The sequence below is a fragment of the Alternaria ventricosa genome (assembly GCF_023758065.1).
Source record: "Alternaria ventricosa strain BMP 2768 chromosome Unknown scaffold_2, whole genome shotgun sequence".
Taxonomy (NCBI): Eukaryota; Fungi; Ascomycota; class Dothideomycetes; order Pleosporales; family Pleosporaceae; genus Alternaria; species Alternaria ventricosa.
The window spans coordinates 1,940,760-1,954,331 of NW_026055682.1; the positions used below are offsets into that span (position 1 = coordinate 1,940,760).

The 13,572-nt window shown below is 52.9% G+C and overlaps 4 protein-coding genes across 4 annotated transcripts; 2 read left to right on the forward strand and 2 right to left on the reverse strand.

Annotated features, from left to right (window-relative positions):
• Nucleotides 1–1,369: 1,369 nt before the first annotated feature.
• Nucleotides 1,370–3,627, reverse strand: J4E93_001643 (uncharacterized protein; the record flags this gene model as incomplete). Its single annotated transcript, XM_049339593.1, has 2 exons — nt 1,370–2,461; nt 2,509–3,627. The coding sequence occupies 2 exons, from the start codon at nt 3,625–3,627 to the stop codon at nt 1,370–1,372; spliced, it is 2,211 nt and encodes a 736-aa protein (XP_049203550.1).
• Nucleotides 3,628–5,558: 1,931 nt separating this feature from the next.
• Nucleotides 5,559–6,611, forward strand: J4E93_001644 (uncharacterized protein; the record flags this gene model as incomplete). The annotated part of the gene is made up of 1 exon (XM_049339594.1): nt 5,559–6,611. The coding sequence occupies one exon, from the start codon at nt 5,559–5,561 to the stop codon at nt 6,609–6,611; it is 1,053 nt and encodes a 350-aa protein (XP_049203551.1).
• Nucleotides 6,612–9,501: 2,890 nt separating this feature from the next.
• On the forward strand, nt 9,502–10,017 carry FPR2 (Peptidyl-prolyl cis-trans isomerase fpr2; the record flags this gene model as incomplete). The annotated part of the gene is made up of 3 exons (XM_049339595.1): nt 9,502–9,555; nt 9,624–9,915; nt 9,965–10,017. 3 exons carry the CDS (start codon nt 9,502–9,504, stop codon nt 10,015–10,017), a joined length of 399 nt encoding a protein of 132 aa, XP_049203552.1.
• Nucleotides 10,018–12,160: 2,143 nt separating this feature from the next.
• J4E93_001646 (uncharacterized protein) lies at nt 12,161–13,170 on the reverse strand (the record flags this gene model as incomplete). The annotated part of the gene is made up of 4 exons (XM_049339596.1): nt 12,161–12,742; nt 12,806–12,882; nt 12,930–12,992; nt 13,050–13,170. 4 exons carry the CDS (start codon nt 13,168–13,170, stop codon nt 12,161–12,163), a joined length of 843 nt encoding a protein of 280 aa, XP_049203553.1.
• Nucleotides 13,171–13,572: the final 402 nt, after the last annotated feature.

Genomic DNA, 13,572 nt, shown 5'->3' on the forward strand with positions numbered 1-13,572 from the left:
CCGCCACGTCACCGTACGTACCCGCACTGAAGCGGATCCGGAAACTACTCACGCAGATAACCAAGCGCGAGAAGCAATCTGCCTTGTTGTTGAACAAGATGGGAAGAGGAGGAGGAGGGAGAAGCGGGGGACGATATGCGCAAGCGAATGGACGCTTAGAAGCGAGGGATGTGGAGGCTGAGATAGCGGGGGCGATGGTTAGGGAGGGTAGCGACGGCCGTGGTCGGAATAAGGGCGGTGCAAATGGTGTAGGTGAGAGTGGGAGTAGACACGGGAAGCGAGAAGACGTCCATCTTAAAGCGACGGGGCGGGCGATACCAAGGGCGTTGGAGATAGGATTGAATTTTCAGGGCGAAGAGGATTGTTGGGTTAAAATTGAGATGGGAAATGTGAGTGCGATTGATGATGTTGAAGTTGGGAATTGGACAGCAGAAGACAAGGATGGGGAAGATGGGATGGGCCAAGTAGAGGAGGATGCAGACGATGTGCCGGAGACGAGGATACGCATTTTGAGTTCCGTCACTGTTACTATTGGCTTGAAGTAACGTAGTTCCCACAAGTCACGACGGTCTTGTTTCACTAGCGTGAAATAGATACCCAGGCAGTTCATAAGACGTTTCGCTAGTCAAGTTTGTGTCATTGAAGTGTATGAGAAAAATCTTCTCCGATTGCTCTCCTAATCCCAATCTCTCTACCCGCCTATCATCGTGGATCCCCAATTCCCAAGCCAGTGAAAAAAGGAGATGGAAACGAAAAGCTAGTCATGTTTACAAAAGAAAAGGTTTCATCGCTCGCTGACCGCAGTGAATGACTGTTTGGACTCGAAAGAGTCCTGCAATGCTTTCCACCCTTCCGAAAGAGAAAAACGCCTGGAAGGTCAGAGGCTGACACTGTGAGTCCTGAACGCCAGTAGAACGAAAGATACAGATGCATTACCCGTTAACTACGCCAAAAGGAAAGAGTGTCTGCTGTGGTGATTCGGTATAACGGTATTTCTCCAGCCGCACTTGTCTCACTTGAGACAAGTGCGACGACATGTATAGTCTGGGTAGCTGTGTGGGTGGCTCTGTTGCGGAACATTTGCGATCAGTCACGACAGAGGCGCTTCCAGTATACAAGATTGCGTCGCGAACAGCCTAACAATAATGTCGCTGCAAGTCATCCATAAGGAGGCATTGTAGTGTAAAGCTGCGATGGCCTTGATGAGAAGGACTGTAGTCTGGCATCGGCGTATAACCCAGAATTCCGCGCGAGCAACATCTCAAGCGTTGGCGCTCAGTATGCTCTTCCGGGGCCCGATCGCTGTGGTGGCGCTTCACAAAGCCAGTCTTTCCTAGCATAGTGATAAAAGACTTCGGTATTTGTCTCTTCAACGTTCCGCCTTGGGATACTGGTTGAGCATGGCCATGACCGCGACACCTATTGCAACGACTGTTACCATGGCCCCAACCGGACCGCCATAGTACATGGCATCTCGATCGGGCCGGTGGGCAACCAAGGAATTCGCCTTCCCTGACTGCTTTGAACCATTTAGCTCAACAGCATGTCCGTTTTGTTCCCTCGTATTGGGAAGTGATACTTCTGGGCCGTCTTCGTCAAGATCCTTCTCTCTGATGATGGTGATTTCGCCTTGCTCGGCCTCACCGTCTGAGCCCTCAACGCCAGTCTTACTACTCGCTTTTACGGATGCACTGGTGCTTCTGCTCCGCCGTCGAGCTTCCTTACTAGCGGTCTTTGCATTGTCTTCCCTGATGTTTTCGATCATCTCTGCCAAGGTCTTGCGATCGGCCTCTGCTGTCTCGGCTCTTTCCCGGTACCGCTCCATTTGCTGCTTCATCTCATTCATCTCGGACATCATGACCTCCAGGCGTTGCTGTAAGCGAGCAGTGGCGTCCTCGGCGCTGGTAGGAGATGTGGGCCCGTTATCTGAGTCAGTGAACTCTTCGTGCTGTGTATCTGCTGCCTCGGTTTCGGGCGTCTCATCGTCGCCAAGGATAGTCTCTGTGTCTCCGTGATCCTTGGTTGTCTCACGCTCGAGGCGGGCTGCTCGCTCTTCTGCGTCTTCCCTTGCCCGACGCTCTTCGTTCAACAAGGTCTCCAAGTCACGCAGTCGCATGCCCTGCGTTTCGATCTCTTTCTTCGCACTAGTCAAGGCCTCTGTGAGTGTAGACAGCTGTGCATCAGAGCGCACCGGTGACGCTGTCTTTGGACGTTCGGTGTCGGACCTCCTAAGGGACGATGCGACGTCGGGCTTTTCGGGTAAAGGCTGTTGTGGTGGGGGCGCAGGCGGATCTGAAAATCTCGCCTTGATGCTGCCGTCTTTGATCGGCGATATTCTGGCCTGGTTGATTGGCGAGGCCTTTGCGGGTTCCTTCTTGGTGTCTGCGGAAAGGATAGCGTTGATGTAGTGGTGAGTCTGCTGGAGGTCCTGCGACTGCTGCTTTGCTGCCTTGATTTCGGTCTAAGGCTGTTAGAGAGGGGCACCACGAGTAGCGAGGTCGCACTTACATTGAGCTTCTTGACAACCTGCTCCATTGTGATGGGTTGTAGCCAGAAATTGGGGTGTCGGGGTTGCTGCATGCCGTTTGGGTAGTTGGCCATGGCGCCCGGGCCCGGGAGTCGCTGAGCGTTGACAGAGCCTTGGCTGGGCGTGCGACCACGCATATTCGCCATGTGCTGTTGGCCATTGGGGCTCATCATATTAGAGAGCTGTGGTCCTTCGAGCTCGCCAAAGTTGAGGTCGATCATCTCGCTGCTGGATCGTGCATAAATGCCCGCATGTTCAACGCGCGCGGCGACTTTGTGGTGAACGATGGTCTTCTGGTCTTCGCTGACAATGTCGATTCCAAGTTCCAGCATGTCCTGCTCGCGTAGCTCGTGGGGGTCAGAGTCTCTGTTCTCCTGCGACAGGCGGGAGCCGTTGACAAAGGTGCCATTCGACGACTTGACGTCTCGGATCCAGATCTTGCCCTGGCGGTCGGCCCAGACCTCGGCGTGTTGTCTCGAGAGGACTTTGGAGTCGAAGTATCCATTGAGTGGCGTGGGGATTGTCTTATTGTTGGTTTGGCGGCCAATGCGGAGGACGTCGGGGAAGAAGGGGACAGTGATGGTCTTGCGCTCAAAGGTGCCGTTCATGGGGACCAGGTGCAGTACAGCGGTGCTCTCCTGGGTCGAGGCGCGTTGTGCGCCGTTGGGCTGTTGCTGGGTCGGGACCGGGCCATTGTGCTGTGAGGGAACCATGGCGGAAGGTGCTTGCAGGGCGCTCATGGCCGAGGCGGCTGATGAGGCGGGGCCGGCAGAGGCGATGGGCTGGGGGCGTGCGGCAGTGATTCCGGCGATGGGCTCAGTCTTGGTCGCGGGCCATAGTCCCTTGGGGGCTTTTGCTTTGCGGGTGGCAGCCCAGTCGGTGCCGTTGGGCTGTTGGGGAGTGCCGTTTGGCTGGGATGCAGAGGACGAGGCGGAGAGAGTCGAGGTGCCCGACGCCTGGGAAGAGAGGCTCGACGACGAGTTGGACCGCTGGGCGCTCTTGCGAGGCATGAACATGCCACCACCGTTGGACACGCCCTCAGCGCTCCATGCCTGCCGATTGATGTTCTGGTAGTTGACGGGGGGCGCAACTGCCGTCATTGGCGACGTCGTGTGCGGCGGAGGGAAGGAGGTGGGCGTGTTTGGGTCCGGCGTCACTTTTCCTTTCCTGCACGATTCCCGTCTTGTCCGAATTTAGCGGCGCGACACCAGCGTGACGGCGCCGAGAGCAAGCGACAACAACAAAGAGGCCTCGCGATGCTGCCTATGCACTCATGCGTCGCGGTGGATGCCGATGTCCGGGACGGGCGTCGCGGGTGGGCTTGGGGGGTTTGCCGCCGCCGTCGTCGTCGTCTTCTGTCGTGTGCTGGGCGTGGAGAGCCCGTGCGACGTCGCAGCGATGCAAGGCGCTGCAGACAGGCGGAGAATGCAGCAGCAGCGTCTCTGGGATGGGTGGGTAGCAGGCGAGGCCACGGGACGGGCTGCGTGATGGTTGGGGTGGGCGGTATAGATGGAGGAGCGTGTTTCGACGAGCAGGAGGTCCTGTTCGGGCCTTGGGGACGCTGCAACGCTTACTGGCCAGCTGGGCAACACGACGGCTCAGGCGCAATGGCGTCGAGTAGGGGGCAGCACGGGCAGAATCACGACGCAACGAGGCAGATGCTGCTGCTACGTCCAACACGCGCGCGGTGGAGAGATCAAGCCGTGGTTGAAACTATTTCGCCTCATTCCCACGCCGCACCTGCAGCCCGCCAGTGAAGCCACCTGGGCAGTTGGGAGAGTCACGTGCGCAGCCCGGCAGCGTCGTGTCGGGTCGAGAGAGTCTGTCGAAACCACCAAAGCCTTATGTAGGGGCTGAACGCGTTGTATCTCTTGCGTGTCACTGCATCTGCTGACGTCGTGTCGACATGCCCAGTAGTAGCTTCCTCGTGCATCCATGGCTGCGTTTTCCCCGGATTTCGGTGGTTTCGTCTTGGCGTTGACTGAGCCGCGGCGGGCGAGACTGCAGCTTCATGTGGGACACTCAAACTTCCCCTCCTGCCTTCTCTCACTATCCGGCCTTTGCAGAGCTACAAGATGCCAGTCCCAGTCGGTTCAATGCCTCAAGGGGCGCATGGCCCTTCAACATTAGACAAGCGTAAGGCCCCGAGTTTGCCTGTGCCTGGCAATAGCTAACAGCACCTAGTGAAGATGGGTGGCATGATGGGTGGATGTACGGTTCGCACACAGACCAGGAAACGCATGCGCTGACCTCCTGACAGCCGTTGGCCTAATCATTGGCTTCATCTTCGGTTCGCCTCATCTCACGCCTTTGCATGCTCTTCTCTGACTCTTGTAGGCTTCACCAACATCGTCCGCTTCGGCCCTGGACCCAACGGAATGCTGCGCACACTAGGCCAATACATGATGGGGTCTGCAGCGACCTTTGGGTATGCATGGCTTATTTCAACTGCTCACGCTGCTATGTTCTGACATTTCTTGCAGCTTCTTCATGGCCATTGGCACCACCATCCGGACGGACAGCTCCGCCATCGCTACACAAGCTTTCGCCAGCGCTCACCGAAGACCCACGATCCTCCCGAGACCATACCAATACCCACGCGCTGCTCAAACTCAGAAAATCTGACGTCTTGATCAGTGGGCAGGTCATCAGCGGCGAGAACCTGGATCGGTCTAGCATTGTACAAGAGTAGTGTGCAGCAACTACTTTCAGGACTTGCGAATGTATAATAAGCAGCAGAGCAGCCTTACTGGCGGCACACGGAATTGAGCTGGCGAAGGCGAACGTGATTGATTGCCTGTAGTCGCCGTCTTTCCCTTCACTTTCACTTTCACTTTCACTCTTGGTTACGCATCCTTGGGGCTATTGTGGTCTGACCTCCTCCCCATTCATGATTGTCACTCGTTGTTTCTATTGTGGGTATCACTTCTCCCTCTTACCTGCGGGACTACGTACTTATATTTTCTACTTCGCCTGAGCCACGATAATTCTCTTTCCGCCTAACGCGAACGTCGCACCATCGTCTCATACAATGCCTTCACAGCAACCTCCCGCTCCCTCTGGTGCCCCCAGACCACCTATAACTTATAGCCGTCGATCCGCTACTTCACGCAATGCAGTTGCCATCAGCAACGTAGTCAAAAACGAAGCCAAGCGTGAGGAGACCCTCGACGGGATCAGTCTCGGCACCCACGGCGGTAATGACTTCTACAAGAACGCGGCACGAAGAGCCACCAACGCTGCACGGCAGAGCAGATCGGGAGCACACACCATATCTTCTTTGAAAACTGGAAAGAGCGCGGAGAAGTCAGAAGTCCTACGTCACGCGGGAAATCACAACGCCTGCGACGAAGAAGAGGAGGACATTGCAGAAGCTATTGCGCGCTATCTAGGCAAGACAATCGAAAAGCCCAACGTTATACACCCCTCCCCCTTGGTACATGACGACTCCGAAATTGCCGAAGCGAAGATCTTGTCGCTATTGGCAGCTTCTGAACCAGCGAAGTCTACTGCTAGGGCTAACTCATACGGATCTACCGGCAGCGGCCCTACGTCTGGTCCGACTCCGCCACATACTCCACTCCATGCTCTCCTCAACCACATCAGATCAGCTGCGAAGAACGTACAAGATCTCGACAGCGACGAGCTGGCCAGATGTACTCCTGAGCTGACATTCGTCATGAAGACTTGGCAGAACACCGTAGCCAAGGTTCTCTTCGCGACCGAGGCCGCCGAGCTCAAGCGAATCCAAGATATCCAAGGCCATCTAGATTACGACCAAGCTCTGGAGGAGAAGTGTCGAATGAAGTTGGACGCGTTCGGGAAGCAATGCGGAGCTCAAGTGCTACAGATGAAACAGGACCATCAAGAGGAGTTGATGAAGCAAAAGGAGATGTATGAGGATTACATCTCCCAAGACATGGCGAAGCCGCCTGCACCTCAGGCTCCAGCTTTAGTACCACCGGTGTTCGTCTTCACTGCTGGCGGTCGAGGCTTTCCCGAGCAGCAGCAGATGTCCTCGGACCCGGGCCCTCCGTCCGATGGGGGACCGGGTTGGGCTCGCAAGAGGGCTAGACTATCGTAAGGACGGGGTTAAATCTTGTGGCGTGGCGTGGCGTGGCGTGGCGTTCACAGATCTGCTTACGGTCTTGGACAGTAGCGGTTATACCTAGTTGCCGGTGACAGTGGCTTTGACTTAGATACAGATGAGCATTCCAACATACCCTAGAGCATATTGTGACCGTTGTGCGAGTCGATAACGAGGCTGATCTCGTAGTCTGGAGGTACTCACGGCGTCTCTCATAATCAAGACCTACCGCAGAGACTCGTGTATACCCCTGCGCTGCTGTGTTACAACGTACAACATGACGTAGAAACCAGGGACTACCTTCCAGCTATACTGTCCTTACGCTCAGCAATCCCCCTAACATAGTAAATGTCTGCAGCGTACCATCTATAAAATCACATCCGTACTGTACCGAGTGTGTCTGATCAATCTCACCAACGTATTGGTGTGGCTAGGTACCCCCGCAGTTGGTGTGGTTCCTTAGTTGCAAAACGCCTGGGGTTTCGCGGTTTCGGAAGACGCAACGAAAAGAATAGTGGAACGCGGCGCATGCCGTTCTGCGCATTTCGAAGCGGAAGCATTGTGGTTATTTACTTTGGGGGGGGGGGGGGGGGGGGGGTAAGTGAAATTGAGTCATTGGATGGAAATGGAGATGGGTTGCATGTCGGGCTTGCGCTAGCCACAGACCTGTATGGTCCGAGGATGCCTTCACTCTTAGATGCACACCTGTGTTGAGATTCATGTGGTGGCTCGTTAGATTCATGTGAAGATGACGTTCTTCTACTGTCGATTGTAAGATGACGATGGAGGAAGCAAGCAAATTGCGACCGACTTATCCTCTGACCGTACAATCTATCATCCTTACCAAACAGCCCCCGGTGCGAAATGGGGGTAGTGAGATCGCGTTTGACTTTTTTTGTGCTTCTTATGTCCAAAGCAAGGGATGTGAACTCAATGTTTGCGTAGCATGGCATGTGCATACCTATTGCCGGCGCGTCATCGTCGCGCCCGCCCGGGCCTCTATCATGCACGCCTGCCTACAATCCAAACAGCACAAACTCTGCAACCCGACGCGAAGAGCTGCACTTTTAAAAATCACGGCCCATGCGACGTATAAGGTCGCTGTATACTATAGCGGGCCGCCTCGCAGCTTCGTACCTGACGATCATAACAAACCAAACCCAGTCGGTATGATACCTACCTGTCAAGTCGAAAGTGCGTATTGGCGCCACCGGCGACAGCTTGGCGGCAACACATTGATGACACGGGCCAGATACATGCCGCCCGTGTCCCCCAGCGAATTCGCGGCTGTAAGACGATTCGGGGCATGGGCTTGCGAGTACTGCGACCCTTTTGGTTGCATCTCACCATCAGCCCCGCTGAAGGACGTTTCAAAGCAGCAACCCACCCATGTCGCGCCATCGTTGCGGAGCGCATCCGATGCACCTTGTGGCACATATCACCTTCTCATACCTCTAGTCTTTGGATGTTTTGGCACTCTTGCAATTCTTTTCCCCTCTCTATACATCTTTTGGTTCCTTCGTATGGCATATTGAAAGCTTTCGTGGCGTTGTCATCGCCATGGAGTCACGCCAATACATTTCTACATTTCCTTGTAGATGTTTATTGTCCGCGACAAAGTGACGAAATCCAGACGTCGTGCTTGATGCACCGACCTGTCCGTTTGTGCAATAGGTACGCACACCCGTGGTTGTTTACTTTACGTCCGTACGACGCGCGCAGACAATCATGACACTCAATGGCTCACAAGACGACAAGGCTCAGTCATAAAGACACCCCACGGCTGTCATAAGAACATTTGAAACACCGACCCAGGTGTTCCCCAAAGATAATATACACACATACGCGCACTACGCCATACACACAGGCATAGCCCAAAGCTAATTCCTAATCGTCGTCCTCCGGTCCAACAAACCCGGCAATGTATACAGCTATCGCACTCATAGCCCTCTTGCTCACCATCGCCACCACTACGACCACCATCTCAGCCTTACCAACACATCGTCTTTCCCGGCGCGGTCTTCCTGGTGCCTACTACACCTGCACTAAATCCAACTTCGCCGGCGAATGCAGCTGGACGCAACCCAACACGGAATGCCACATACAAGGCAGCCCCGGCGGTATCGCATCACTCGGACCCGATCAAGGCTCTACGTGCACCCTCTATCAGAACTTTTCGTGCACAGGCGACATTCTCCAGAAGCTGACGTTCCCCGGCATCGCAATCGGCATGCCCAAGTTTGGAAGCTTTAAATGTATTGAGCAGGGCAGCTCTGGTGGAGGCAGAAAAGAGGCGGAAGAGGCCGGAGTTCTCGCAGAGTTAGAGGCTGCGGATTTGACAGTCGAGGGTTTTGGTATCAAGAGTGTTGCGATGGATGGGAGGGAGGATGGTATGATTGGGTTGCAGAAGGGTGTTTACTATTGATTGCACTTTTTGTTCTTGAGGACGAGTAGTGGGAAGGGGGTAGTTGGTTTCCATGGGGTGCATGTACGATTATCATTTCTTCAATTCGTGTTCTTATCATTTGGAAGAGGGGTGGCGTCGCTGCCCTGAGGTTACCACTGATGGCTTTATGATTATTAGCCATACTCGGTTCTTTAAAAGTGAAAGCAGTCATGTATTACTCATTAGATACATTGATATTATTACTCACAACAGTCGTTGTCATAGTACTGTAGCTCTTTTCGATGCTGCGAAATGGCGCTAGCGACTACCAATGACGTCCCTAGGCCTGGAGGTCCCTGCATATAGTTTGGGCCACATTACCGCTTGGCGCCACATGTATCCCCACATAGACACCACACTCGCCGCCGTTGCAACGTCGCCTTGCTTCATAGACATCCGTAAAGTGTCCGAAAAGCAAAATCACTATACATAGACGTCAGCATGAAGCTCACCCTCATCCTCGCCTTGGCTACGGCCGCTCTCGCTGGCGAGATTGTCAACAACGAGGCAAGTAACACCCCCGAAGCTATACGACATGCATGGCGTACTAACACGTTGTACAGCACCTCAAGACTGAGGTCCTTACCGAAGCCAACTGCGTGCGCAAGACCAAGACCGGCGACAAGGTCAACGTCCATTACCGCGGCACCCTTGAGAGCGACGGCAGCGAATTCGACGCCTCATACAACCGCGGCCAGCCCTTGTCCTTCGCCGTTGGTACCGGCCAGGTCATCAAGGGCTGGGACCAGGGCCTGCTAGACATGTGTCCCGGCGAAAAGAGGAAGCTCACAATCCAGCCGGAGTGGGCCTATGGCTCGCGGGGTGCTGGCCCCATCCCCGCCAACAGCGTCTTGAGTAAGTGCTATTGGGACACATGGTGAATACATTGACTGATGTATGACAGTCTTCGAGTCGGAGTTGGTCTCCATTGACGGCGTTGACAAGGAGGAGTTGTAAAGGGTCTGAGATGGTGATTTGCACACACATAGTATTGTACATGTGAGAATCAACTCGAGGTTCCTGAAGGCAGGCTCGGCCTTGCTGCCCATAGCAGGTTCAACACGATGTGACTCATGTCAGTACTGACCGTGTCCTTCAATACGTCAGATCCTCAGCTTTTTGGCTCACTATCCGTCGAGTCTGCCGTCTAGACGAGATTCCTCTATTTCCAGCTCTGCGTAATTCTAGTTTCCAGTGGGATGCTATTGTTGAACATTGATACAACTGGGCCGGCTTGTAACTTCAACTTTGGATGTTCCGCACTTACCATAGCTCTAGTCGACGTTCTGCAAGCTAACGTTCGTGTCTTCCTAACTCTCCGCCAGTCTCATCAAAGTATATCCTGTTACGATCATACTGCAACTTGACAGACAGCGTGCACTAATCAGCACGCATTCCCCACACCAAACTTTCTACACGAACGAGCAAGATGCAATCCTTCTCCAATGCCTAGGTATCGTCCAGCATGCTAAAATCCTTTCGCCGCACCCACCTCCATACCCAAGCCCTCTCAGCAAGGTCAAAACCCCAGAAGTTCGCTCTGAGATCAAACACATGATCGTCATTGTAGTCGCAATCAACACATGCGCCTCATCCTTCGTCCAAGGGTCAAAGGCAAGAAGCCCATGACAAGAAGTCGAAGACAAAGGCGCAGGTAGTCGAGGAAGTGGACGAGCTTGACGCGTTTCAGAGGGACTGCGACGTTCTTCCACCCAGGCGAAGAAAAAAGAAGGCAGAACAAGGCAAGTTTTGTAAACCAGTAGTCTCTAGTGCAAATCTGTTTATCCGAGATCAAGGAAGCAGACGCGCTCAGCACACTAGACAAGCGGCTTTACGCTGCTCAGCTAGCGCTTGGTAGACCCATGCCTTCCATCAAGAACAACACAGCTATTGAGATAGCTGTGAGTGTGCTCGAGCAATAGTTCGATGGCTACAAAGCCAGCTATCAGTAGCTAAGTGCATTTGGACACAGTATTGCAACTCAAAAGGTACAGCGCGCAGATTCGCAAACTTAGCTTTCTCTTGCTTCTCAGAGCCTCGACGTCGCCCAGCGTATAGAGGTGATCAATTAAGCTTACCAGTAAGCGGGAAGCTCTACCTAGACATGATAGAGATGACCTCCACTCCAGCGACAGGACACTAGCCGCCATGTGTAGCCTACCAAGGAGAATAATGATGAAGTAACGGACGATGTAAGCCCGCTTTCATCCACTTACTACATGTAATGTTAAAACAAGACCAATTCTCTAAGCCTACGCCCACGCCAGCTCTCGTCCCAGCTTCTTTCCCAACAACCGCAACATACGCCACCTCCGGTTCGCGGATCTCACTACGCATTGTTAACTCTACGGAGCTGAACAAGCTGCATAGAAGAGAAAGTGGCCATATAAGAAGAATAGCTCCTCTCTCGCGCATAGTAGCAGCAGTAGAAAGTTCAGGTATCATTGTAATAGGTGTAGAGATTGAAAATGTTGTGCTGACGATACTTCACTTTTATCAAGAGGACCTAAATGTATAGGTACATATGGATTTGGGAAGCTGTGCATCGCTCGTTGCCATAGGTCAAGTGTACAATGGGATGTGTAGAGACTTAAAGTTTCGAAGAAGATTGGAAAGAACAAGGTATCTCAGGAGTCTGTGCAGTTGCGAAGGTCAGAGTATTCTAGACAACATCAGACTTAGCATTCATGTACAATTTAAACATAGCCTCCCATGCTAAAGAACGTGCCACTACTCTTATCCGTCATCTGCCTCATCATGTACAACTAGGAAGACGACGCTTCACTTAACGCGACGGCGAAGTGTCCCATTCTACCACTGTAGTCCTCATGATGTCTTTGTCATCTTTGCCTGCTGGATCCGAAATGCACTGCTTTTCACTATCCGCATCGCTGTCGGCTTTCCAACATGGGTTCTGGACGTTACGTGGATATGTGCCGTCGATGCCATGGGGTTGGAGCTCTATGCCATCGTGACTTCTAACATAGCCGTGCGAACGTGATTGTGGGAGCGACGACAACCTCGGCGTTTTCGGTACATAAGCTCCCTCGGAACGCTCTGTGTCAAAATAGGGTATAAAGCGACCCTTTGATATGAGAGATTAGAGATAATCGCGTGCAGAGGTATCGTTGTAGCTCACCAAGATCCATTTGATAGTCGGCCCGCAAGCAGCGATCACACCGAGATTACCCTCAACGCCTGTAAGTGCGTTCCTCACGTTGTAAGGGTCCTCGTGGGAGCCTTTAGGCAAGTTGAAGACGAGGACGAAGCGATGTAGTCGATAGCAGCCGATTGCTGTAACTGCAAGTGGGAGGGAGAGAAATACAATGACTTCCAATTTGACCTTCGAAGGCATACGGATATCGTAGAGCATCCATGCTGGAATCACTGCCACAAGAACATCTGTGGCAATGGTGACGGCGATCACACCGAAGATGTATTGTGCGTTGTTGTGGCAATGACCGGGAACTTCATCCCCCTTCCAGTACTTGTGGATGGGCTGGCATCGGAAGATGTGCGCAAGAAAGGCGGCGAAAACGAAGGCTATATTCACGGCAATCAGAATCCATATGCTCGCGACAATGAGCCGATTCGTTGAGCGTAGCTTTAGCAACGTGATCAGGAACGAGATTTTGACAAGACCAAGGATTTGGTTGTATGTCGCGTTGTTAATGTAGCGCCACTGGTAACGTGATTGTTAGTACAAAATGTAGCTACCCCACTGTTTGAGAGTAGTCGGACTTACGAGAAGCATTTGTTCCTGGTTGATAGCACCTTTGGGGATGTCTTCTGCGTGGTAGCCAGCATAAGAGACCACAACCACTAGGAAATGTCAGTCAAAGAAAACCGTCGCTCGGATCAGCGCTTACGTTTCCATAATGTTGCAGTGAGGGCTAGCAAGAAGCACTCAGCAATAATAAGAAGTACGTCCTCTGAAATAAGTTTCGTCAGCATTTACTTCACTTGACTCATGCGGAACAGTACCATACCGATAGCCAACTGGCGCTCCTTGATCTTCTTCCATGTTCTGATCGCCACGATAGTGGCAGACACAAGAAAAGGGAAAACTATAAGGAAGATATTCAATGGTTGAAGTCCGGTTCCCGCCATGATGTTATGGTGATAAAAAAGAGATCAGGGAAAGTATAACAGGAGGTAGATTCGTTCCAACTACCTAGATATACGAATTGCATTACTTTTCACATGAATTAGACTTCGGCGCAAACCACGCTGGTGGGCTTCACACCTGTGATGGAGTTCACCACGCCGCATTCCTTTGAGTACTGCATGTATATCCAGTAATTACATTGATCCCGTGTGGCGCCCCTGACTCGAGCAACTCAGGTAGTCTTCCGAATTCTCCGAGCCGTAGACGGCCCAAAGGTCCGTCCCTTCGACCCTTGTAGGAGTACTTGGAAGGATGATGTTCATGCGCAATAATAACGCAAACAGCAGGTCAGATTCCTCATTTGACCTTACGCACTGCAGATGCAGATCTTGAGCAATCCACTT